Genomic DNA, 24,911 nt, shown 5'->3' with positions numbered 1-24,911 from the left:
TATAATCGAACAAGTCTTTTGCATATTCCTTTGACACTTTGATAGCTTGTATTCGTTTTGTATACTCTCTTACGTGAATTTACATATGTTCTGATAATTTGATAGCTGATGATTTTGTAGCGCTGATATCATATAACACGAATTTATAAGTACATTTAATGATGGCGGAAAATCGTGGCGCCGCACAAACCGAATTTGGTAAATTTATATGACTTGTATATATTTAGCTCAATACACGAAATACTAACAGGTAATAATACGCGCTCAAAAGACGACTACTCCATGACAATGGACCACGATGCGGACCAAAATACGCAAGAGAGTCGAGATGATAGCACACATACACCAAATTCATCAGCTCACAACACAGGTATATGTCACGGAAATATTAATATAATTGGCTTTGTTACAAAACTTTGATTAATTAGATGAGGACGATGACAGTGGTGATGGACGTAGTAGCTCTGCGCTGGCTTCATCGTCAACCTTAAGCTACAAAGAAAGGCGTCGCGAAGCGCACACGCAAGCTGAACAAAAACGGCGTGATGCTATCAAGAAAGGTTATGATAGCCTGCAAGAACTAGTGCCTACATGTCAACAAAATGATTCAGCATCTGGTTATAAATTAAGTAAAGCGCTCATTCTGCAAAAATCAATTGACTATATAGGTTACTTAAACTTACAAAAGAAAAAGCAAGAAGAAGAAAGTGCTGCATTGCAAAAAGAAGTTGCAGCTTTACGCATAATACAGCACAGTTATGAGCACATGTTGCAGCATCAGCAAGCAAATCCTGGGCCCGAAGAAGCGCGTCTAACCGACGAGGCAAAATTTCAAGTGGTCAGTATGATTTTAAATGTCTTTATAATGTTTGTTATTTTTTATCATGGTCTAAAAGCTTTAATTTCAATAAGTATTTTATATATTTATGCTCGATTATATAATACAAAAGACTGGTTTCGATGTTGTATTGTAAGTTGGCATTGTTATCCCGTGAAAAGGTATTTTAAGTTTGTCACGAAATTTGTAACATCGGAGACTATAAAAATATATTTAAATGGTCTGCATGTCGAGTTGAGACGCTTTAGACATGTCCGTCTGTCTGTTTGTACGCGAACTAGTTCCTCAAATTTTGATGTATCGATCTACAAATTTGCACACTCCCATTTCTAACCAAAAAAGGATCAAAATCACCTTTCATGGAAAACCTTTTTATTTAATGAGATAAATTTACTTTGAATTATGGTCCAAAGGAAAGGTACAATTTCCGAAGAAACTTCTCGGATCGGGCCACTATAGCATATATGTTGCTAACCTACAAGCTGAACGATCAAAATCTAGTCCTCGTATGGAAAACTTTTTATTTGTGAAGGGCATTAATATATATACATATGTATGTATATAGTTTTATTTGCGTTTTAAGAAATCTGACCAAAACTTTTCTCAATTATGTATCAGATCTGACTATTCTTAAAATTCACTATACTTTTCTAAATTGACAAGTGAATGTTGTTATTTTGAATAAGTACATCAAACTGCAATAAGCATTGTTTTTATTTTTTTATATAGCAATGTCTCTAAAATAGACAAAATATCGTTGTGCGGTATTTGAAGCATTCAGAGAAGTCTACTTACGAAACTATTGTGAAATAAATAATATTATATTAATAAATAAAATATTCTAATGTAATAATATCAATATCTACCAAAACTATTCAAACTCACAATTACTGGTCAATAAAATCTTGTCTCTTAGACAAAATTAAAATGAATCTTAAAAAATTGTAATAATAAAATAATTTGTTTATATGTAGTTCCAGGCAATTATGGACGAGATGTTCGAAACATTCCAGCATATACCAATGGATAACTTTAAGCAGCTGACAACCGGCGTAATACCGTGGTTAGAAGAATACTGCAAGCCACATATTTTGCGCAACATTCTCAGTCGGACACTGCAACAGATGTCTCAAACGCAAGTCCAGGAGAAACAGAAGCAGCAGGATAACGAAGGTTTCAGCTGATTTAGTTGTAGCTGCTGTATGTGCTTCGGATTTCACGAATATCTAGCTACATATACGTTGCTTATAATTATCGAAACTTATTTTGTTTGTATTAGTGATATTTTACTCCGGGAATCAAATTAGTAGTGGAATTATTTTTACAAAAGATTGCCATTTTTTAAGCCAAATAGTAAGCCACTTATTTTTTATATTTTAATTTAGAAAATTGTGCGTTACAATAATTTTAATGTGACTTCATAGCATTATGTTGATAAGAACAAAGTAATGGAATTTAGAGCACTTTATTGTTATTTCTATGTTTAGACTTAACTTAATGGGTTCCCATGGTTGCGGGTATAGATAGTAATCATTTTATAATTGGGGTGTTTCTTTTAAAATTTTAGCATTATTTTTTTCAATGGGCAATCGAAGACTTTTATACGAATGTTTATGTAACATAAAATATTCTCAATTAAAGTGTTGCCTTAAACTGACATATTTTGTCTAATCAATTTTTTCGACTTAGTCTTAATTAATGTCAAATTTGTACAATAAATTAAAAACAAACTAAATTTAAAGCCTCTTAACTATTTAGCCCATTACTACTGAAATCTTTGATTATAATAATTTTGTGTAATTTAATTTACGATTTGCACATAAACTTTTCAGCACACTGCTGCCACACATCATAGCCAATAGCAGCTTGGTCCGCAGTTGGTGCACGTAGCAATTCTTGCACAATGTTCACCTGTGCATCAAAGCCAACTAAGAGAAAAATATCTAACAGTTTGCTTATTGAGTATGGCTTATACTTATTCGTGAGTTTCAAGTTGGCCAAAGATGAACGTAGTCGTTGCATAAAATCTTTATAAGCCCCATCGTTAATGTGCATACTTTCATGTTGCATACGCAGTATGCCTTCCCCAACCGTGGCGATGAAACCCAGAAACAAATTCTCATTGTTTACATTACCGAGTATATTGGAAATGTTTATTAACGCTTGGGGTAGTTCTAGTCTAAAGTCGTGGGCGCGTACAAAACAAAGCGCAGCCAACTTACGCACACTTTCACAGCGGTGCGCCAATAGATGCCACATTAACTCGCGTATGCGTTGCAAGAAACTGCATTCATTCGCCCCAATTTTTTTGGGTAAATGCTTAACTTTAGACAGGAAGCCCAGGAATAAAACGGTGGTGCGTGTGTCGGTATTCAAGTCTTGCTTGCTGGCAAAATAGTTGAGTATGTAATCACAGGCCGTTGGCAGTTTTCGTATGATTTCGTCATATGTAATATCGTTGTTTTCATTACCAGCTGCTGCATCATAATCCTTGGCCAGTGTCTGTCCAACAATTTTCGGTATTAGTGCGCCAAAAAGTTGCAACGCTGCATTGAATTCCGTCCACTCGGGATGCTCGATGCGTTTCAATGTTACTAAGAGTATTTCATTGTAATAATGTGATGTGGCCTCACGTAACTCAGTATCGCGCACTAAAACACCTAGGTAGTGCAGTAGTAAAGCCTCCAAACGATCGAATTTCTCAACATGCGAGGCGTAATTTGCGCAATAATTCTTAAGTAATGCGATAGTTCTATCCATTACGGACTTGAGTAGTGGTCTGGTGCGTTGCTGTTCATTCTTCACGATATGTAGCATCATGATGGAGTAACCGGCACCCCGACGTGTAACGCTCACCTGCTTTGTATTGTCGAACAAAAGCTCCAAGCAGTTGTCTAATAAGTGGTACACCGCCGAAGTTGTAGAGCAATGAGAAGTAATGCTTTTAGTTAGTTTGCCTGCCGAATAAATAAAAATTGAACGTAAAACATTTTTTCTCTTAAGTTATGAGTAGATACGCACCTATACTTACGCCAGCTGCTTCGATGGCACCTTTGTGTCTACAACGCGTTAGCACTGTTACATTTATATCCAAGCAACGCTTCAATATCTGGCAATCAGTGGAGTTATGCTCAGTTGTTGCTACATATCGCATACCAATTTCTGTGGCCAAATCACAGGCAGCCTACAATATAAACGATTAATTGAAAGTAAGTATCGCAAGTTCTTAGTTTATACTACCTTTAATGTTAGCCAAAATGACATTAATAAAAATTTACGAAATTTTCCATGATCTTCGACTTTGTAGGCGCTTTTCTGCACCAAAATTTCCAAACTCTCGTCCATGTCTTGGAAGCTCGCAGCATTACTAGCAGCTTGCAAGGGATCAGCTTTGCATACATTCAGTAAGTCCAAAACTAAATTCAGTACTTTTTCTAAAAGGTCAAGTATTTCGTTCAGTGTTTCCGTTTTTAGGCAAATATTGCCTTGAACAACTTCTCCAACTATATTTATAAAGCCAAATAAGTGATTTCGTGTCTTGCACACAAGCAGCGGATCTTTTTGAAAATCTTCCTGTTCTTCCTTCAAAGAAGTTATAGCGAACTGAAGTAAAATTGAGATCGCTTCTTCATCGCCTGTACTTTTGCAGCAATTTAATGTAACTCTAGCATACAGTGTACTTAAAACACATTCGTCTACTTCGCAGTGGCGGCTAAATTCTTTGCATAAGCGCACGCTTTCGTCCACTTCGGAAAATTTGATTTGTTGCAGTAAGCGCATTATCAATTCTAATGCATCATCAAATCCCAAAGGATCGTCGAGTAGTTTAAAGAGTGCTGCTGCTACGCTAGCAGATTCAAATACCTTTTGTTCAACCAAAAAGTTACCAAGTTTTTTATTTTGCGTTAAGCAGCAATTTTTGGCATTCTTCTCCAAATTGTCAGCATATAGTGATTTTAGTAAAATCTCTAAGAGACGCAACGAAAATACTTTCGGTTGATAAATGTTGCTACCAATGTCGTCATCAATTAAAATATGCATATGCTTGAAAAATGTCTCTATACTGGTCTCAAGCGTGGTTATGCCACCAGCATAATGCAATTTGCTAAAGGTTTTTGACACATAATTAACGATTGCTGGAATTTTACCCAAAATTTCATTACGATACTGAGCATTTTCTATGCATTTATGTTCCTTTATAAATGCAGCAGTGAATTCCAGGCAATCCTCAATGGCAAAACTAGCCAAATTGTCAACAATGAATTTGAAAATCAACATTTGCGTTTCCAATTCGAATTGGAAGCAGTTTGTTATAAGTTCTGTGCTGATTTTAAAAAAGTGAAGCTTTGAAGCTTCAAATATTTGCCGTGAAAACATGCTAAAGATTAAGGTTGAACGAAAATAGTCCTGTTCAATGGAACCATCGATAGTGTTTTCGAGAAAATTTACTATTTCCGGTTGAGTTTGCAAAAATTCGAATAATCTATCTTTTTGCTCTATACGTCCATACCATTGCGCGTAAAAATTTTTGATTTCTTTAACTGAACCCCTTGTGAGTATATCAGTACTTAGCTGTAGTAGCTCATCGGAGTTTTGTGCACTTAACGCTTTTACTAAATATTGACTAGCGGCTAAAAGGCTTTTATGACTTAAACTTAGACGTACACCAGCGAAAAATTCACTCACTGAGTGGTGTGCACTCTGCAGATATTCAATTAAATTGTGCGATTTCAATATGCAACTAATTAAATAGAATTTAAAGCGGTTTGACCAAGACCAAAACTCTAAAATAACTTGAAAATTTTCAAATGCATAATCAATTTGCCGACAGCAATTCGAGAAAAGATTCAGCGACTCTTCGCGCATGCCATATTGGTTGCATTGCAGGCAATAGTAGATTTGTTGGAGTGGTATATTTACGTTGCACTTTGGAAATTTGCACAATAATATATTCAAGACTTTAAGTATGTATAGCAAGCTAGCGCAGTCATTGTTGATGGCGTCAGTTAATGCTTTAGTGCAATCAATAAGTAGGGTCTCAGGATCGAAAGTCTGCGCATGCTGATCAGTTAATAGCATGGCGTATAATAACTGGAAGCCAACCTCCTCGGTATACAATAATTTCGGCTTAGGTAAAGCGTTCAAATGTATCTCTGGCAGTTTATGTTGTTGTAACAATTGGAAATATGCACGATAAGCTGTATTCAAAACAACCTGATTGGTTACATTCGATGTTTGCGATTTTGAGAAAATTTCGAACTCTATTACAGCCACAATATGTTGAAGTAGACATTCTGCCTCATCTTTAGTTTTTGCTTTTGTCGCAATTGACTAAAATTAAGAAGTCATTATAATCAATTCTTGTATTGTTTACATATTCATATATAACTTACAGGCAAATATTTTATATACTCATCGGATTTGGTAATATCTTTTACACACTTTGGAAGCGTACTAATATCTGGAATTGCAACCGCCATGTCGTTGTACACACTTAAGAACGACTTTATTATTTATAATTAATTTTTAATTAATAAATTATTGCTAAACACGTATCCTTAAAATTAAGAGAACATTTATGGGTGGCTTCCGGCCACAATTTTTGACAGCTGTTCTTATCAACCGTCTGCTACAGTGGTTTAAACAATAAAATACTATTCAAATATTTATAACACAAATATGCGTTACATGGTTTAATGCAGTAAATTCTTAAAATACGCAATTGAACAAATAAAGGTTAATCAACAAACTGTCAATAGGTTTTATAAAGTATATGCTAATAATTTTATACATATTCAAGTTACTTTAAATACCTCTCCAAAATTAAAACCTTATTGGAAATACGTAATTAGTGAAAAACGTGGCAACATTTATTAAATTGCCATATTTGCGGTGATTTCTGCTCCGCTTCATTTTTGTTCTCTACGCTTTGCGCATTTCAAAAGTGACAAAATGGCGAATGAAGCAAGTAAATTGCTCCTTTCTACACAACAAGAAAAACCAAATCATTACACGTAAATAAAATGAATTAATTTGAAAAATTGTGATTATAAGTGCTTATCAATATATTGGGAACAATTTGCTTCATATTTATTCAACGTTGTGTCTTCCAGGTACTTAAAGGAATTTCGGGTCGAACAGTGTCAGTCTTTTCTGCAACACAAATGTAACCAACATAGACCATTTGTATGCTTCAATTGGCATTTCCAAAACCAACGCCGCCGTCGCCCTGTCCGCAAACGAGATGGTACTTTCAATTATAGTGCAGATAATTATTGCACCAAATACGATGAAACTACAGGCATATGCCCCGATGGTGACGAGTAAGTATCCTCCAATTATTTTTTTTTTTTTTGGGCATAGCTCTGCAACCAGAAACCATGTTTAGTCTGTGCAACATACGCTAATATCCTTCACCACCACCCATCTACAGTGGTTACAGAAATTGCGTTTCCATTATTTCCTACACCTTTTGGCTTTATACAGATCCCTAACATTTGGCTTTGTTGCTTACGTGCTTTCGTCATTATCAGCCATTTCTTTTATGTTTGCTTTCTTTGTTTTTGTTTTATTTTTGTTGTGTGTTTAGCTCTATTTTGTGTTTTTGATGCAAATTCGTTTATGTTTTACTAGAATTCCACTGACTTTTGTATCAACACATATTTTTTGTCTCTGTCTCACGCTTTCGCTTTTATGTTTATTGTGGACATTCCCTTATTTTCGGCAGAAACAAACTTGATACCTTCTCAAAATGTAAATAAATATACGCATGGGCGTACGCTAGGGAGGTGCTATGTTACATTGCATGTGTACATATGTAAATATTTACATATATGTACATATATAAGAATAAGTGAATAAATTATAAAGTTATCATTTCGAATTAATTTCTCAGTTTTTATTTTTTGCTTCTAAGCTCCACTTATCATTGTGTATGTAATAAGGCTTTTTGTTGCTATGGTAAATTTATATTTTAAAATAAATAATTAATACTTATGTTTATAAAAAATTACAAATAATTTCTAAATATTTAAATCGTCATTTCAGCTGTCCATTTCTTCATCGCACCGCGGGTGATACTGAAAGACGCTACCATTTGCGTTACTACAAAACCTGTATGTGTGTACATGACACCGATAGTCGTGGTTATTGTGTCAAAAATGGGCATCATTGTGCCTTTGCGCATGGCATACAGGATCAACGTCCACCGGTATATGATATTAAGGAATTGGAATCCTTACAAAATGCAGAGCTGGCTCTCGACGGTACAAACGCACAAAATGCGCTGGATAAAGAACGCAATCTTATGAATGAGGATCCCAAATGGCAGGATACTAATTATGTTTTGACGAATTACAAGACGGAACCATGCAAACGTCCACCGCGACTTTGCCGCCAAGGCTACGCTTGTCCACAGTATCACAATAGTAAGGACAAACGACGAAGTCCACGCAAATTTAAGTACAGGTAAATACAGTTGAAATATTAGTGAATATAGATAGAAGTATTTATTAATGCACTATTTTCAATTTTGCAGATCCACACCATGTCCCAATGTAAAGCATGGTGAGGAATGGGGTGAGCCTGGTAATTGTGAGGCTGGCGACAATTGTCAATATTGTCACACACGTACCGAACAACAATTTCATCCGGAAATTTACAAGTCAACTAAATGTAATGATGTACAACAAGCTGGCTACTGTCCACGTAGCGTCTTTTGTGCTTTTGCACATGTGGAACGTAAGTGTGGACACCTGTTTGAATATTTTTTCACATTTATATTTACATTCTTTGTTCGTTACTTTTACTTCTAGCTTGCCCAATGGATGAATTGCGTGAGAATGCACTCTCTGCCAGTTTGGCCAACTCAAGTTTATTATCACGTTCCTCGGCGCCAATTAACATTCCTAATTCTACACTAAACAACTCCATGAACGGTGAGTGTAAGTTTATCGCAAAACATCATAGAGAATACGATGCAAAACTAAAAACTTTGTTATACATATAGATTACAATTCTGCCGGATTTTCCGTCAACATTCCAAGCAACTCGCTAACATACAGCCCAACCAGTCATAGCAACCTATTTAGCGTATCAGATGCATTTAACTATAGCGGTTCCAATACAAATAAACTAAGTAATTCACTCTCAGCGGCCACGCAAAATGACAGTAGCAGCTTGTTTTTCCCATCTCGCATCATATCTCCAGGTTTTGCTGATGGTTTATCAATAAGTCCCTCCGTTAGGTAAATACCCATGTTCAAAATACTCGTATACATATATGTTAACTTCAAATTCAATGATAATTTTTACATTGTAGAATTTCCGAACTAAACTCAATACGTGATGACATCAACAGCAGTTCTGTTGGGAATATGTTGTTCGATAACACTTTGTCAACCACTAAAAATGCATTCTCACTGCAATCACTACAAAATCAAAATAACTCTGATGTTAATCGCTTATCAACAGAATTAATGACGAAAAATTCACAAATTGTAAAGCTAACGAATCGAATTGATGAGACAGCTAGAAAGGTGATTTTTGTCCAATTAGTATATATTTCAATCAGGGTTGCAAATAATGCTTTTAAAAAATTATTAATTAAAAATAATTAGTAAAGTTTTAATTCCAAAAAAAATTTTTTCTCAAATTACTGAATGAAAAACAAAGTTTTATGCCAAATATCCGGTATATTATTATGGAAAAAATTCTAAATATTGGAATAAAAAATAAAAAAAATATCCCAAATACCGGATTGAAATATAAAAAAGAAATGGGGTTACAAGCTTTTAGATTAAAATTACAAAAACGAAAAGTAATTTTTATTAGAATTTATTAGTTTGGTTACCTTTTAAAATCTATTTTTTTAATACTATATCAATATAGTTTACCTGTTTTGTCTTATTTATATTCAATTGCTTTTAATTATAGTGTTTCAGTCAGAAATATGTTAGTCCTTCCTTTTTGTGCTTTTAATTTGAAAAATATTTTTATACCCTGAACAGGGTATATTAAGTTTGTCACGAAGCTTGTAACACCCAGAAGGAAGCGTCGGAGACCCTATAAAGTATATATATATAAATGATCAGTATGTTGAGCTGAGTCGATTTAGCCATGTCCGTCTGTCTGTATATATACGAACTAGTCCCTCAGTTTTTAAGATATCGTTTTGAAATTTTGCAAACGTCATTTTCTCTTCAAGAAGCTGCTCATTTGTCGGAACTGCCGATATCGGACCACTATAACATATAGCTGCCGTACAAACTGAATGATCGGAATCAAGTTCTTGTATGGAAAACTTTCACATTTGACAAGATATATTCACGAAATTTGGTATAGATTATTTTTTAAGGAAACAATGTAATCTCGGAAGATATTGTTCAGATCGCATTACTATAGCATATAGCTACCATATAAACTGAATGATCGGAGTCAAATGCTTGCATGATAAACTTCCTCATTTGACGATATAACTTCACGAAATTTGGTATGAGTTATTGTTTACAGAAATAAAATAATATCGAAAGAAATTGTTCAGATCGGCTCACTATAGCATATATGTAGCTGCCATATATACCGAACGATCGGAATCAAACTTTCGCATTTTACTGCTTAAGATAATAATATAATCTCCGAAAAAATTGTTCAGATCGGATACTGTAGCATATAGCTTCCATTCAAACTGAAAACGTAGTTACTAACAGAAATGCACCTGTGAAGGGTTGTTGTTGTTGTTGTTGTTGTTGTTGTTTTAACGGAGATTCAATCCCCGTTGGGATGGTAAATATCATTTGAGTTGTCGTCGAGGTCATCTAACGGTAGGCCCAAGAAACGTGCTGTTTCGACGGGGTCGGACCAAAGGGAGGAGGGTGTTAGATGGGTAGGGTTTGTGGGGCATGCAAAGAGGTGGTCAGTGTCATGCGGAGACTCGTTGCATGCAGGACATACATCGAGTATGTCAGGGAGGGCCCGGAGGAATTTTTCTGCTGCGTATGCGCAAAACGGCTCCATCCAAACTCCACCTCGGTCAGGTGTAACACATGCAATGGATGGAGCCATCTTAAGACCTGCTCAGGCCTTAAGACCCATAGGGAGTGGACCACGCGTTACGTGGCCCCATGTTGCCTGCGCAATATTGCGACACAAGCCTCTACGGCTGTGCAATCCGCACACAGTTCGCGCGCCGCGCCGCCACCCAACCTGTGAAGGGTATTAAGCTTCGGTGCAACCGAAGTTAACGTTTTTTCTTGTTTTTTATTTGTTACGCCAATTTTTAATTTAAAAATTCCAAAAAAATTTAATTACAAATTAAACTATCAATTTCGGTCTCAAAATGAGTACTAAAAAATTTAAAATTTAACTTTTAGGCCAAATTTTTTTGAATTATTGATTTCAATAACATATTTTTTAATTTTTGGTTTTTTTTTATTTTTTATGTTATTTTTATTTGTTTATATTGTTTTTATTTTTTTTTATATTATTTTTATTTTTTTTTATATTATTTTTATTTTTTTTATATTATTTTTATTTTATTTTTTTACTATTTTTATTTTTTTGTTTTATGTTTTGTGATGCTGTAATTTTGTCTTATCATTAGTAACATGCTTTTTTGATGTACTATATATACCATATATCATCATATTTTTACTTATACTAAATTCCATCAATTTTATTGCCATTTGACAGTTAAATTTAACGGAATTGCAACGTGACAAAGCCAAGCAGGAGGCTATCGAGTGGAAAGATCGTTATGATTTAGCGCAAACGCAGCTTCATTTGTCTACCGAGCTGCGCAATTTATCGATACAAAAGCTAAAACAACTGCAGGTATTATTTACTACTATAAAAAAAACATTTTCAATAACTAATCTACACTATAAATACATGTTATTTATGTTGACATCTCATTTACAGTCGAAATTACGCACAGATTTAGAGGAGGTAGAGAAGGTTTTGTACTTGGAGAACGCCAAGAAATGCATGAAATGTGAGGAGAACAATCGTACTGTCACCTTAGAGCCATGTAATCATTTCATACTATGTGATTCTTGCGCCTGTTCAGTGACGGAATGTCCCTACTGTCAGGTGTCCGTAGTCACAACACACACTTAAGTAAAACAAAAACAAATTAAATACGATCGCATAAGAAAAGGGCGTAGAGCATTAGTATAAAGAAATGTTTAGGTATATTTGCTCCAATCAAATTATTTATTAAAAATGTAAAAAATAGGTTCTCAAATAACAAAGTATTGAGCAAACAGAGCTGGGTAATAGAAGTATTCATTATAAAAGTTATGAGTTGAATTGAAAAGTTATGTAACGCATACATACTAACATAAATTGTGTTATTCGCACAATTAGCGAATAATTTTAGGTGTCAAAAATCAGTGAAATTATATATATATACATACATATGTATATAGCGTATATTTGATGAAATTGTGAAAATAGTTCTATGCGAATTTTCGTAACACTAACTTCCAGTTAAAAAGTGAAAAGCAAAAAAGCAATTAATCAAGAAGCAATGAAATATGTTTCTTTTACATTTTTTGCACTTAAAACAAATAACTTATCCAAGAGTTTTATTTAATTGCATACATATTGATAGCACTGTCACCTATTTTATAACATTTTTTTTTTTAGCATTTTTCCATTTCGTTTTCAAGGCAATTGCATATTTTAGTGTAACATAATGTTTAAGTTAACAAATGCAAATTTGTATAAACTAATGAAGTAATATCCATGTTTATAAATATTTTTTTTATTTTAAGCCGTCAGTATATTTACATTTTGTATTCGAATTTTATTTTTAAGTTCATAAACATTACAAGACACAAACAAAAAAATGTGACAACAACAACAAATATGGTTACACAAGGATTTACACAAATCTACTATTATTTATAATTTATTTACGATAAATTTTCATTTAGGCAAACAAAAAACTGTAAAATTAGTATTCCATATTCACTTGCATAGTATTAAATTTAGACTTTTACCAGTGCATCCTTACAGCCGTTTACATTAATATGTACTAATTTAGGTTAAATAACAAAGTTTTCGTTCTACACATATTTAGCAATGCAGTTTTAACGCTTGCATTGCAGTGATTTTTCATGATCATTAAAACTTAAACATAATTTGTATTATTTAAAAAAAAACGCATTGTTATTTGGAGATTGCTAACGGCATAGCAAATTTGGGAAATATGTTCTTATTTTTTTTTTTTTTAATTTCTGAAACTTCTACGGCAGTGAGATTTACGATCTGTGTGCAAGTTGTCAAGGTAGCTTAATCGATTCCTTTGTTAATGGGTTACGTTTTATTATGTTCTTACATTAACTTGAGTCACTTGTGGTTGAGTTGCGAACATTCCGTCACTTAGTTTGTGTTACGCTAAGTCACATTTACTTGGTTTATGTTACGTTACGTCACCTAAACCTAAGTTACGTTATGTAACGTCACATAAATTTAAGTTATGTTGCGTTAAGTCACATTAACTTGCCTTTTTTAACCCTACGTCACATTACTTTAGATTATGTAACGTTACGTCACTTTAAGATGCGTTATGTTACATGCACCTAAGTTACGTTACGTTACATTAACCTAATATATGTCACGTAAAGTCATATTAATATCCAAATAACGTTAAGTCAACTCAATTCTACTTAAGCTACCTCAAAAACTTATCACAGTTGTATGTACATACATATGAATATGAAGTAATTACCAGGACAAATGATAGTTCTAATTAAAAAAACAAAATATTACAGACCACTAGCCACTCTCTTTTCGATTCTCATTATTTCCTCTAACGCTGAATGACTTAAAATACTCAATGTGATGAAAATTATTCATCCTACATACATATTTTTGTTAGCAACATGTAATTGCCTACTTTTAGGCACTTGGTTTACTTGTCACTTTCCACTCCTATTTATTTTTTATTTTCTTTTAAGTTTTTTTATTATATTTTTAATTTTCTATTATTTCTTAATTTTTTTTATTATTATATTTTTTAATTTATTTAATTTTTTTTATTGTTTTAAATTTTTTTAATTGTTTTAATTTTTTTAGTTTTAATTTTTTAGTTTTTTTTTTTTAAGCTTTACACATAAATACTAAATATGTTTCAGAATGTACACAACTATACATATGTATATTAGCTTTTTGTATTATGGCTCCGAAATTAATTGTATTTGTGTTTATCGCTGCAAAATTCTGAAATTGGCTTTTATGCGAATTTAAATGAAACTCTTGAACCAGTGAGAATTTATATATATTGCATATATTTGTATACATACATTCGAGTTCGAAAGTCCAATTTTTCAAATTTTGATATCCTTGAAAATTTTAAGAAACTATTAATATGTTACTTGAAATAATTATTTAAGTAAGTAGTTGTATAACTTCATTATGCAATTAAACTGGCGATTAATAAATGATCGTTAATGTATTTTTTGAAAAATTTTTAAGAAAAGTAATTTTTTTGTAAATTTTTAAAAATGTGCTTTTTTTTTGAAAAATTTTGTAAGTAAACTAATGTTTTTTTTATTTTTATGTAACGGTAGAAAATTTTCGAATTTTGTGCGCTATGAAAAAATGATTTTCATATATACAAACAGTAAAAAATATATTTTCTAAAGAAAATTTATTAACCCCCGATTTGTAAAAAAAATAAATATTTTTACTTATATTTATGTATTTTCCTATAAAACTCTTTAAAATAGTACAAGATTTTCTAAACAAAAATTTAAGTGAAATATTTAATGAATTGGTGTGATTACAGTAACAATAATTGTCAACTCAAACAGCGAAAAGTGGTTTTAATTAATTAAAAACGAAACCAAAAAATTTAAAAATTGGATGTGTCGTAATTGGAAGCTCAAAATTGAAGCGAGGCATGTTTAATTTGGCATTGTATTATTTCAAAGTTAAGAAATTGTTAAAATTTGGCTTAACTTTTAAAAATAAAATCTGTCAATTGCTTTTGTTGCTTGCTCTACATGCTTACTTCTCTTTTGCGAGCTATAATTTGCAAATAAATGCTAATAATGTTTGCTATAAAATTAATTATGGCACAGGAAACTATGAAAAATGTGAAGAGTCTAAATTGTAAAGGCTTGAATAATTTTAGAATGAACGACAATGTGATTTGCTTATGTGAAAAATCAATTATAAATAAGCATAATAGTAATTACAACAAATACAGCAAGTGAATGCAGAAGTGTTAAGAATTAAGAATGCGACCATGAGCGCAGCACGGCGAATGTGTATTGATGATGTATACGAATTATTTTGTCATATTTTATGCAAACAGCAAACACACTAGTTAGCACTAGTCAATGCTGGATTAAGTATAAATATAATGTATGTCGGAGCTTTCTAAGAAAAAAGGCAAAATTAAGAAGTTTTATAAGTTAGTGCTAAATCGCTGCTTCTTTGAGTTCAATGCGTTCGAAGTTGAATTGTTTGCCGAAGAAATTTATGTAACTTGAAAAAAGTAATACTTAGTAAAAATTCGAATAAAAATCTCTCATATTTTTTTAACCACAAATAATATTTTTATACAATATTATTTTACTTTGCTTCCAATTTTTAATTTCGTTTCAAGAATTGATGAAAGTTTATTTCTAGCATTTTTATGACATTATTTGAAGCTCTCCAAAAGTTTGAAAATTTGTGAAATTATTCTCTTTTATTTTTATATTATGTGGTTCATAATTATAAATGATTTGGTTATTAATCAATTTTCTTTACACTTTCATGGCACAAAAGACATGCGATTATAGAGTGGTAAATTAGTTTTCGAATTTTTTTATATACTTTTTTGCAATAAAAATTTTCTTATTGATGAAAAGAATAAATAAAAAATGGAGATTTTTTTACCTTTTTAAAATAATAAAAAAATAACTTCAATTTGTCGTTTTTTATTTTAAATTACCCCTTTTATTCTGCCTTTTTCATTTTAAATATTTTTTTTTTAATTTTTTTTTTTAATAATAAAAATATTATTTAACTTAAATCGGTTCTTTGTTTATTTTAAATTATCTGTTTTATTTTAAATTATATATTTTTTAAATTATTTTTTTGTGTATTTTAATTTTTTTTATTTTAATTTAATTTTTTATATACATTATATTATACATACATACATATATGTATGTATGTTGATTTTATTCGACTTTTTTTCATAGATAAAAGGTAATTTTTTACACAAAACTTTTTGTCAATTTGGAACCATTTTTATTTATTTTTTACTAAAATATCTACATTAGACTTTTCAGTTACTATCTTATAAGGTTCGGAGTGAGCAAATTTTGTTATTATTATTATTTTAATTTTATTTTGTATAATTTTATTAAAATATTGTAAAACATATAATAAGTATATAATGTAATTCGATTAATTACATTTTATATTATTATTTTAAGATAAATTAAAATATTTTCCTAAACTTTATTCAAGTTATAAATTTGAGAAATGCAATACTAAATTTAATAACGATTTTGTAATTAGTTTTTCACATAGACATAAATAATTTTATTATTTTTATAATTTAAATTAAAATAATTTTATTTGTTTAAATTTTTATAAATTATTCTAATTTTGTTTTAAATATTTCTTTTTAATTTTTTAGTATTTTCCTTTTAATTTTTTTGTATAAATTTTTTATATCTATTTTATTATTATTTCTTTTTTATAATTATTATTTTTAATTGTTTATATATTTTAAGTGCTTAAATTTTGATAAATTATTTTAATTTTGTTTTAAAATTTTTTTAATATATTGTTTTCTTAATTTTTTTTTTTAACTTACTTTTTATTTTTTTAATCTATTGTTTTTACTTTTTACTTTCTATTTTTTTAATTTTTTTAATTTTTTAATTTTTTAATTTATTTTTTAATTTTTCTTTTATTTTTTTTTTTTTAAATTTTTTTAATTTTTTTTTTATTTTTTTAACTTTTCCTTTTTTTATTTTTTTATTTTTTTATTTTTTATTTTTTATATTTTTATTTTTTTTTTTATACTTTATCACTTTTTATTTATTTATGTTGGGAATGTATTTCTTCTTACGTACTGTATTCTACAAGTATTTCATAATTTGTTGCATATTTCTGGGAGTCTCCTCTACCTACTTCTAAGAGCTTAATCAGAATTCGAATATTTTCATCTCTTTGTTTTATCCAAAAAATTATTTTTCATATATTTAGCACTAATTCATAAGTTGTTAGTTTGACATATAAAAACGCATTGGAAGTGAAATAAAAATATAATATCTTAGTTTTTCATATTAAGTAACAAAAAATCTTTACATACTTTAATAAATCTGTTCTGCGCTTTAATACTCATTTAAATTTAAAAATATATTTAGTGCTGAAAAAACTAAAAAAAAAATAATAATAATGAAAACGGTATATGTACATGCCTGTCTGTAAATGTGGTTATCAATTAGAAAAAAGAAAAAAACTGTCGGAGAAACTCACCGATATTTGCTGCTTTAAATATAGAATTTTCAAATTTCAAAACAAATAGAATTTCAATAAAAATAAAAACTAAATAACATAACAAATAGTTAGTGATTTGATAGTTAACAAAATAGTTACAAAAGCAAAAAACAACAAAATAAGTGAATAAATAAACAAGCACAATGAGAATAAATAAATAAAAAAGAAATAAATAAGAAACGCAAAAATACATGAAACAATCTTAGAACAATAAAACAATAACGCAGAAGGCTTGAAGATTATACGAGTATCAATGCAAGATTATAGCTGACACTTGATAAAGCAAGTTCAGCAAAGAGAGAGGGAGGAGTAATATGAAAGAAACACTAAACAAATACGAAAGAAATAGTTAACTTAATAAGTAGTGCAAGCGTTTTATAAAACCCACTGAATCTAGTAACTACGTAGAACCCACAAAAGCAACAATTAATAGTGATGAAATAGCGCCGTTCACTGGTAAGCGCGCGACGAAAGAATACTCGCTTAGATAGGAAAAGCTGAATGTAATTATCGCGCGCAAACTATTGCCACAGAGGATAATAGTTTTGTTTTTAACCAGAGTTGCCAATTTGGTTTAGGAACAAATTCACCCAACACCAACAACGAACGAAATGGAGAGAGGTTGGGTTTGATGCTTTCTCCTACTTGTGCATTCTTTTGTCACTCGCTTACAATAGACTGGCATAAAATTGAATATTGCAAATACAAAAAAAAAACAGAAAAAAACATAAAACAATGGTTGAAAACAATCTCCGCAACAGAATGTTTCAGGTTACTACTAAAACTAACTGAGAACACCGAACAGGAATTTTTATATTGGTACAAGTGTATTTTTAAGAAGCGGTATAATCAAACTAAAGAACCTATTAAAAACCAACGCTAATAATGAAACTTAATATTGTTTAAAACAAAAAACATTTTATTACTTTTATTATTATTATTATTGATATTTTTTAAAGGCGCTTGGCTACCCTTTGGCTGAGCAACAACTAACCGATACAAATCCACAAAGAGCATTTACCAACTTTTAGGTGATCCAATTGCTTAGAATAACAGTAAAAATAGTAAATTAAAGAGCAAACTTAATTAATTTATTAACAAATTGCAACTGTAATAACAACAACAAGCATAAAAACGCAAAAAATTAAGAAAAGAAAATTATTTGGCACTTTAGATATGTATTATATAAATTATAAAACTATATATGAAAAAATGTTAGCAGCCTCGAGAAAAGTAAAGAAATACTTAGTTGAGTTATCTACCACTAACTAACTAACTAATTGAATAATACTAAAATATATATCGATACTATTTACGAGTATTTGCCGCAGACACGGGAAGCATACAAATTTACACCTTTTTATACTAATTTTTGAGTGGTTTTCGTTTTAATACAACAGCAAACACACTTAAGTACATACATATATATACACATGCATATATGTATATATGCATATATTTGATATATAAAAGAAGCTAGAATCGTGTTCGGTGTGTTAGGCAAATTCAAAGCAATTACAAATGTGTTAGCTAAACTACAAAAAAATAATTGGAATAAAATGAAAAAAAAAAAACAAAAACAACTAAAAATAAAGATAACGAAATAGGAATGGATTTTTAATTTTTACAATTTTAGATACACCAATGAAACAAGAACAAAAAAGTAACAACAACCATCAAGTAGATATCTGTGAAAGTAACTGATAATGAATTGAACGTACGTTAAAGTTGACAATTTGCAAAACAAAAACAACAACAATTGAAAATAACTAATAAAAAAAATTTATGAAATTAAAAGGCTATAAAAGAAAGTAATAATAATAATACAATTATTGCATATGTAGTCGTAATTAATTTTTTGTGTATGTATGTAGTTAAAAGTATTCTAAAAATATGAAAATAAAAATGAAAAAAATAGAAAACAACTTGAGTATGCAATTTTTACAAACCACAAACAAATAAAAACTTAGAGAAACTTTCCATAAATGAAACTAAACTGAGCTGAGATAAGAAGAAGAAGAAACAGAGCGGGCGTATAGTTGTATGGGCTAATAAATCTAAATAACACAAGTAATGTTAACCTATATTAGATAATAATAATAATAAAGTTATGAGAAATAATACAAAAAACACAGTTAGCATAGGAAATAACAAGAAAAATATGAAAACAATAACAAAAAACTACTTAAAACATAAATGCATGAATAGCCAACTTAGGAACAACTAAATAATCAACTTCTAAAATATGTTTGTATGTCTGTACAGAAATAAGTTTTAACAAATGGGCAACACAAGTAAAACGCCAACTAAAGTGAAGAAGAAGAAAGCAACAAAATGCAATAGTAATATTAAACGATGCATTAATAAAGAAACATTATATATACTATATATATACATAAATATACTAATAACTAAACCTATGTATTATCGAATTGGAGCATATATGAAGAGTGAATAAAATATATATATATACATAAATATATATATATATATATAATTGATTACATACAAATAATTATTTAAAAGAATAAAACTTATTTAAAAAATGTGTTAAATTCCGTGTATGTTATTGTTGTTCTCGCGGTGTACGGCAACCAAGTCCAACTAGTAGCCAATAATATTCAGCTTACAACTGGAAAACCGGCACCAGCTCAAAACAACGCGCCAGTCGTTCTTTCTTTTCGATGTTTGTCGTCAATTAGAGATTCCAAGTACAGCTAGATCCTTCTCGGCCCGGTTTTTCTAATGGAGTGGAATTTTTCCTCTTCTTCTGCTTCCACCGGCGGGTACTGCGTCGAATGCTCTTAGAACTGAAATGTTTTCATCTATTCGGACGATATGACCTGGCCAGCGTAGCCGCTGTCTCTTAATTCGCAGGAATATGTCAGTGTTGTCGTATATCTCGTACAGCTCATCGTTCCATTGAGTGCGGTATAGCCCTAGCCAATGTGAAAAGGACCATAAATCTTCCGCAGAACCTTTCTCTTGAAAAGTCGTAAGTCGTAGCCGACTTATCAGATGTCATCGTCCATGCCTCTGCACCATATAGCAGGACGGGGGTAATAAGTAGCTTGTAGAGTTTGGTCTTTGTAGTCGAAAGAGGACTTTACTTCTCATTTGCCTACCCAGTCCGAAGTAGCACTTGTTGGCAAGAGTTATTCTGCGTTGCATTTTGAGGTTGACGTTGTTGATTGTGTTAATGCTGGTTCCGAGACAGACGAAATAATTTACGACTTCGAGTCGCGAGTGCATGTTTGATGGCAGGAGATATTTCGTTTTGTCCTCGTTCACAACCAGACCCATACGCTTTGCTTCCTTTTTCAGTCTGGAGAAGGCAGAACTAACGGCGCGATTGTTGAGGCCAATGATATCGATGTTATCGGCAGACGCTAGCAGTTGTACACTCTTATAGAAGATTGTACCTTCTCTATTTAGCTCTGCAGCTCGTCCCCCGCAATAAATTGAAGAAGTCGCACGATAGGAAATCCTCGCTTGGTATCGAACGGTTCGAAAAGTCCTTCCAGATCCTAACTCACCTTTTGGTGTTGCTCAACGTTAGCTTACACAGCCGTATTAGCTTTGCGGGGATACCAAGTTCAGACATAGAGGCAGTTCTTTTTCGTGCTGTCGTAGGCAGCTTTAAAATCGACGAAGAGGGGGTGCATGTCGATATTCTTTTCAGGGGTATTTTCCAAATGTAGTCGGTTGTTGATTTTCCAGGTCTAAAGCCACACTGATAAATTCCAATCAGTTTGTTAACGGGCGGCTTCAGTCTTTCACACAGTTCGCTCGATATGCGATGTTGAGGAGGCCCACGGTAGTTGGCGCAGATTGTGGGGTCTTTCTTTTTGTGGACCGGGCAGAGCACATTTAAATTACAATCGTCGGGCATGCTTTTGTCAAACCATATTTTACAAAGAAGCTGATGCATGCTCCTTATCAATTCTTCGCGCCCATATTTTAATAGCTTGTCCGGCAAACCATCGGAAATATCGCCAGCATCGTAAACAATCAGCTGTCAAACACACGCTAATTAACACAAGCCGGTACGTTGTCAATATGGTAGAGCACTTTTGCCTCGCCAAATTCTGTTCGGCGTCCAATCGGTTTAGTAATTCGGTATGGTAGAGCTTTGAGTCCGTTTCGTCCGATTTTAGATAGCCAATATTGATCACACCTTGTAAATCACCGAAAATGGTATCCATATTCGAACTATTCGGAACATGTTCATCAGGCGAAGTCTACTGGTTCCTCGGAACTATGCTTTCTCAATTACCCAGAAGCTCCTTCGAATTGCACTTAAACAGCGTCAAACTGGCAGCTGGGAGCAGAGTGGTAGAGCTTTTTCTAGCGCTTTATTATAGCTGCTTGAAGTTGAGTTTTGAGTGCGCCAAGCGCTTTTACCATACCACTGTAAAAGTCCTCGGAGGGCCAACAAGACAACAATTTGACAGTATTTTTATTCGCAGTCTATTTGTCTATACTTCATTAACCACAGGTTGCCTTTATATTAGGCGCCTTTTAATGCACTCACTTCCCCACAAATGCGATGACACAACATTTGAAAATCCGGTGCTCACCTTAGTTACTGCTACAAGCATATATTTGTAAATATGTCTGCGTATATGTATTGGATTACAATAAATACAAATTCATATACAAGTATATCCAGCGAAGTATTGCGGAGCCGCGCGAGTGGCAGGCACTCCACTACCATAAGTGTGGCTGTGCAACATTTGTGCAGCTTCCTTCCGTGATTGCGGTAACATAGTAACTACATGCCCACATACATACACACTTACGTCTGCAGCAATTGGCGTTGTCTTCTTATTTTTCCCTTTCTATCTATTTCCCACTCACTGAAAATTTGCAAGCATCACACAAACATACATACCTACGCAATCACATACGACGTCACACTCACAGTCGCGACCGCTGAGCCATGGGAGCTTCCAATGACCGGTCTCACGTTGAAAACCATTAAAATGAGGAAAACGATGTATGGGAGCTGCCGCCGTTGGGGCAGCGGCGCACACTTTAAGTTGTGGCAATAAAAAATAAAAATTCAATAAAAACCGTGTTTAAATGTGGAGTCGAAAGAGGGCAGCCGCAGAAAAAAATCAAATGTAAACCACAACTAAAGCAAAGCGACGCGATGCGACACGGCACGGAACCGCACGTCAATGCATGGCAAGGCGAGCACGGTTGAGAAGTGCGTCACCCGGTATTGGCAGAGCCTAGTCGGGTTAGCACGCGCAGACACATCACATGGCTTGGGAATGGGGAGCTTTCTGCATTTGGGCACATAACAACAACAAGAAAAGCAACCACAGCAAATTCCGGCTTATGTTAAGTATTATTAAAGGGATAATGAGGGTTCAAGGTCCCCAAGAAATGGAGTCGGCTTGGTGACACGTCCCTATAATTTGTCTAAACAAGCGTTTTTAAAACATTTTGAGTCTTAAGAAGCTCATCTAAGTAGTCTGAAAGTGTTAAGAAATTCGAATCGAATACAAAAAATTAGGTTTCATCAAAGGCAGGAATCACAGCAACAGAGGAACCTTTCTTTAACGCTAAAACTCGAAAAATATTCGACTAATCAAAAATCATGCATAAATATACCGTTATGTACAAATATACACTTAATATTTTGAAACAATTTCTACGAAATAATTTATCTTTTAATATTCAAAAATCGCGTTTTTAGGCTGTCTTACTTGGCTTAAGTCTAAAGCCTGCTTCGACCGCCTGCTCTTTTATGATTTTAACTCCCCACAAGAACCTAAATTGCCTCCCAATGATGAGATATAACACAAAACTATTAGTTGGTGCTAGTGTTTTTTTGGAACCCTTCGGTATTCATACCACCAATATCGTAATCTCACCACCAACTATTTTTTAAGCTCAAATAACATGAAGCAAAACGCCGTTGTTTCTACATCCTATACATTAAACTCAAGAGAATCAGAAGAGTCTCGAATAGGAATGGGATCAAGACAGATAAGCGTCTGCCATCAAAGGAGTTAAAACCAAACTCTTCCTAGAATAACAGTATTCGCCCAAGCTTGAGAAGAAGAATAAGAAGAGATAGGGATTTTAAAAAGTCATGAAAAAAATTTGCTTAGCTAGACTTTTAACAGTTCTAATGAAAACATGAAAAATGTCTGAAAAGGGTTGTGAAGAAAATCGTTAAAAAGTAGGTAAATTAACATCGTCGTATATTCGTGAAATGGGCTGAGCAACAACTTAAAAATTATCTGGATTTTCATCGAAAAATCATCTTCCGCGATGAGGCTCATTTCTGGTTGAATGGCATCGTCAATTAGCCTCCATGAGTCACCATTGCATCCCAAAAAAGTTCGGGTTAGGTGCGGTTTATAGGCCGGCGACGTCATTGTGCCGTATTTCTTCCGTGATGATCAAGACCGGTACGTTACTGTGAATGGGAATCGCTAACGCTCAATGATAACCGAATATTTTTGGCCCGAATTGGATGATATAGAATTGGACAATATGTGGTTCCAACAGGTCGACGCCTCAAGCCACACAGCAAATGTCGCAAACAATTTATTGAAATCCAAGTTTGGTGAATGTGTTATATCACGAAACGGCCAATTCTGTATTATCCAATTGGTCGCCTCGTTCGTGAGATTTCAGGTCGTTAGACTATTTCCTGTGGGTCTACGTCAGGTCTATGTTCTATGCCAACAAATTAGCGACAATTGATGAAGTTCGTACGAATATCAAACGTGAAATTGCAGCAATATCGGCCGATTTGTGCTTGTAAACCGTCGAAAATTGGCATATATCTCCCATTAGGGGGCGTGTTCTGCCGCCTAATTATATGCTAACATTTTTCTAATTTCTTTCTGAGAACCCTACAATTCTTATAAGACACATTTTTAGTCTAGTTAACTCAATTCTAATCAGTAATCGCTAATTAGAAGCCAATAATAACGTCAACAACAATTACACAAACATTTGTAAGTAAACCCTCCACAGAACATTGCTGCCGGCGAACCTGCTCATTAGTGTTCGTCAAAGCATTAAAATGCGCTCAGATAAAAATGAACAACGAAAGCAAAAGCCATAATAACAATAGCAATAACATGGACCTTAACAGCATCGTTCAGCCACTTCTGATGGCATCGCTGGAAATGGGCAAGCTTACATACCAACATGCCCACAAACAGACACACGTACGTACATACATTAATGTTTGGCTCTATATAGGTGCATGTGTGTGTACGTATTTATAGGCAGTGAAGTGATGCTGTTGTCGCGGCGCAAAATGAAAAGGGTGCACCGCACCGTCAACTCCAGGCCAAAGCAGGTCGTCCCGTCATGAAGGTTATAGGTATACCCAATGTGTTGGCCGTTTAGCTTGGCTAGCTCGTGCATTGATCGCCGGGACCACACACACATAGGCACGCGTTCGCTGACAGAATAAAAATTGTTGCTTTGGCATTTAACGCGTCCGCGTGTGCGCAATACAGTGGTGGCGGTGGCACCCGGCTTTACAAGCTGACGATATGAGGACCAAAACATACAGCAGGACAGG

General features: G+C 32.8%; 3 protein-coding genes across 5 annotated transcripts; 2 read left to right on the top strand and 1 right to left on the bottom strand.

Annotated features, from left to right (window-relative positions):
• Positions 1-44: 44 nt before the first annotated feature.
• On the top strand, positions 45-2,495 carry LOC120773598 (max-like protein X). Of its 2 annotated transcripts, none has more exons than XM_040102607.1 (4): positions 45-198; positions 272-370; positions 429-838; positions 1,813-2,495. In XM_040102607.1, exons 1-4 carry the CDS (start codon positions 159-161, stop codon positions 2,020-2,022), a joined length of 759 nt encoding a protein of 252 aa, XP_039958541.1. In that variant the 5' UTR covers positions 45-158; the 3' UTR covers positions 2,023-2,495. The 2 variants fall into 2 exon arrangements, with proteins under 2 accessions (XP_039958541.1, XP_039958535.1); XM_040102601.1 differs by having other exon boundaries at positions 46-198; positions 251-370.
• On the bottom strand, positions 2,288-6,437 carry LOC120773590. Its single transcript, XM_040102588.1, has 4 exons — positions 6,232-6,437; positions 4,079-6,169; positions 3,860-4,022; positions 2,288-3,795 (listed from the first exon to the last, which is right to left on the bottom strand). Exons 1-4 carry the CDS (start codon positions 6,316-6,318, stop codon positions 2,645-2,647), a joined length of 3,492 nt encoding a protein of 1,163 aa, XP_039958522.1. The 5' UTR covers positions 6,319-6,437; the 3' UTR covers positions 2,288-2,644.
• A 342-nt stretch (positions 6,438-6,779) lies between these two features.
• On the top strand, positions 6,780-12,059 carry LOC120782729 (RING finger protein unkempt). Of its 2 annotated transcripts, none has more exons than XM_040115158.1 (9): positions 6,780-6,852; positions 6,952-7,161; positions 7,886-8,305; positions 8,376-8,578; positions 8,653-8,775; positions 8,847-9,084; positions 9,159-9,375; positions 11,528-11,668; positions 11,756-12,059. In XM_040115158.1, exons 1-9 carry the CDS (start codon positions 6,791-6,793, stop codon positions 11,951-11,953), a joined length of 1,812 nt encoding a protein of 603 aa, XP_039971092.1. In that variant the 5' UTR covers positions 6,780-6,790; the 3' UTR covers positions 11,954-12,059. The 2 variants fall into 2 exon arrangements, with proteins under 2 accessions (XP_039971092.1, XP_039971091.1); XM_040115157.1 differs by having other exon boundaries at positions 8,653-8,781.
• Positions 12,060-24,911: the final 12,852 nt, after the last annotated feature.

The sequence above is a fragment of the Bactrocera tryoni genome, chromosome 1 (genome assembly GCF_016617805.1).
Source record: "Bactrocera tryoni isolate S06 chromosome 1, CSIRO_BtryS06_freeze2, whole genome shotgun sequence".
Lineage (NCBI taxonomy): Eukaryota > Metazoa > Arthropoda > Insecta > Diptera > Tephritidae > Bactrocera > Bactrocera tryoni.
This window is presented reverse-complemented; position numbering and strand designations above follow the sequence as displayed.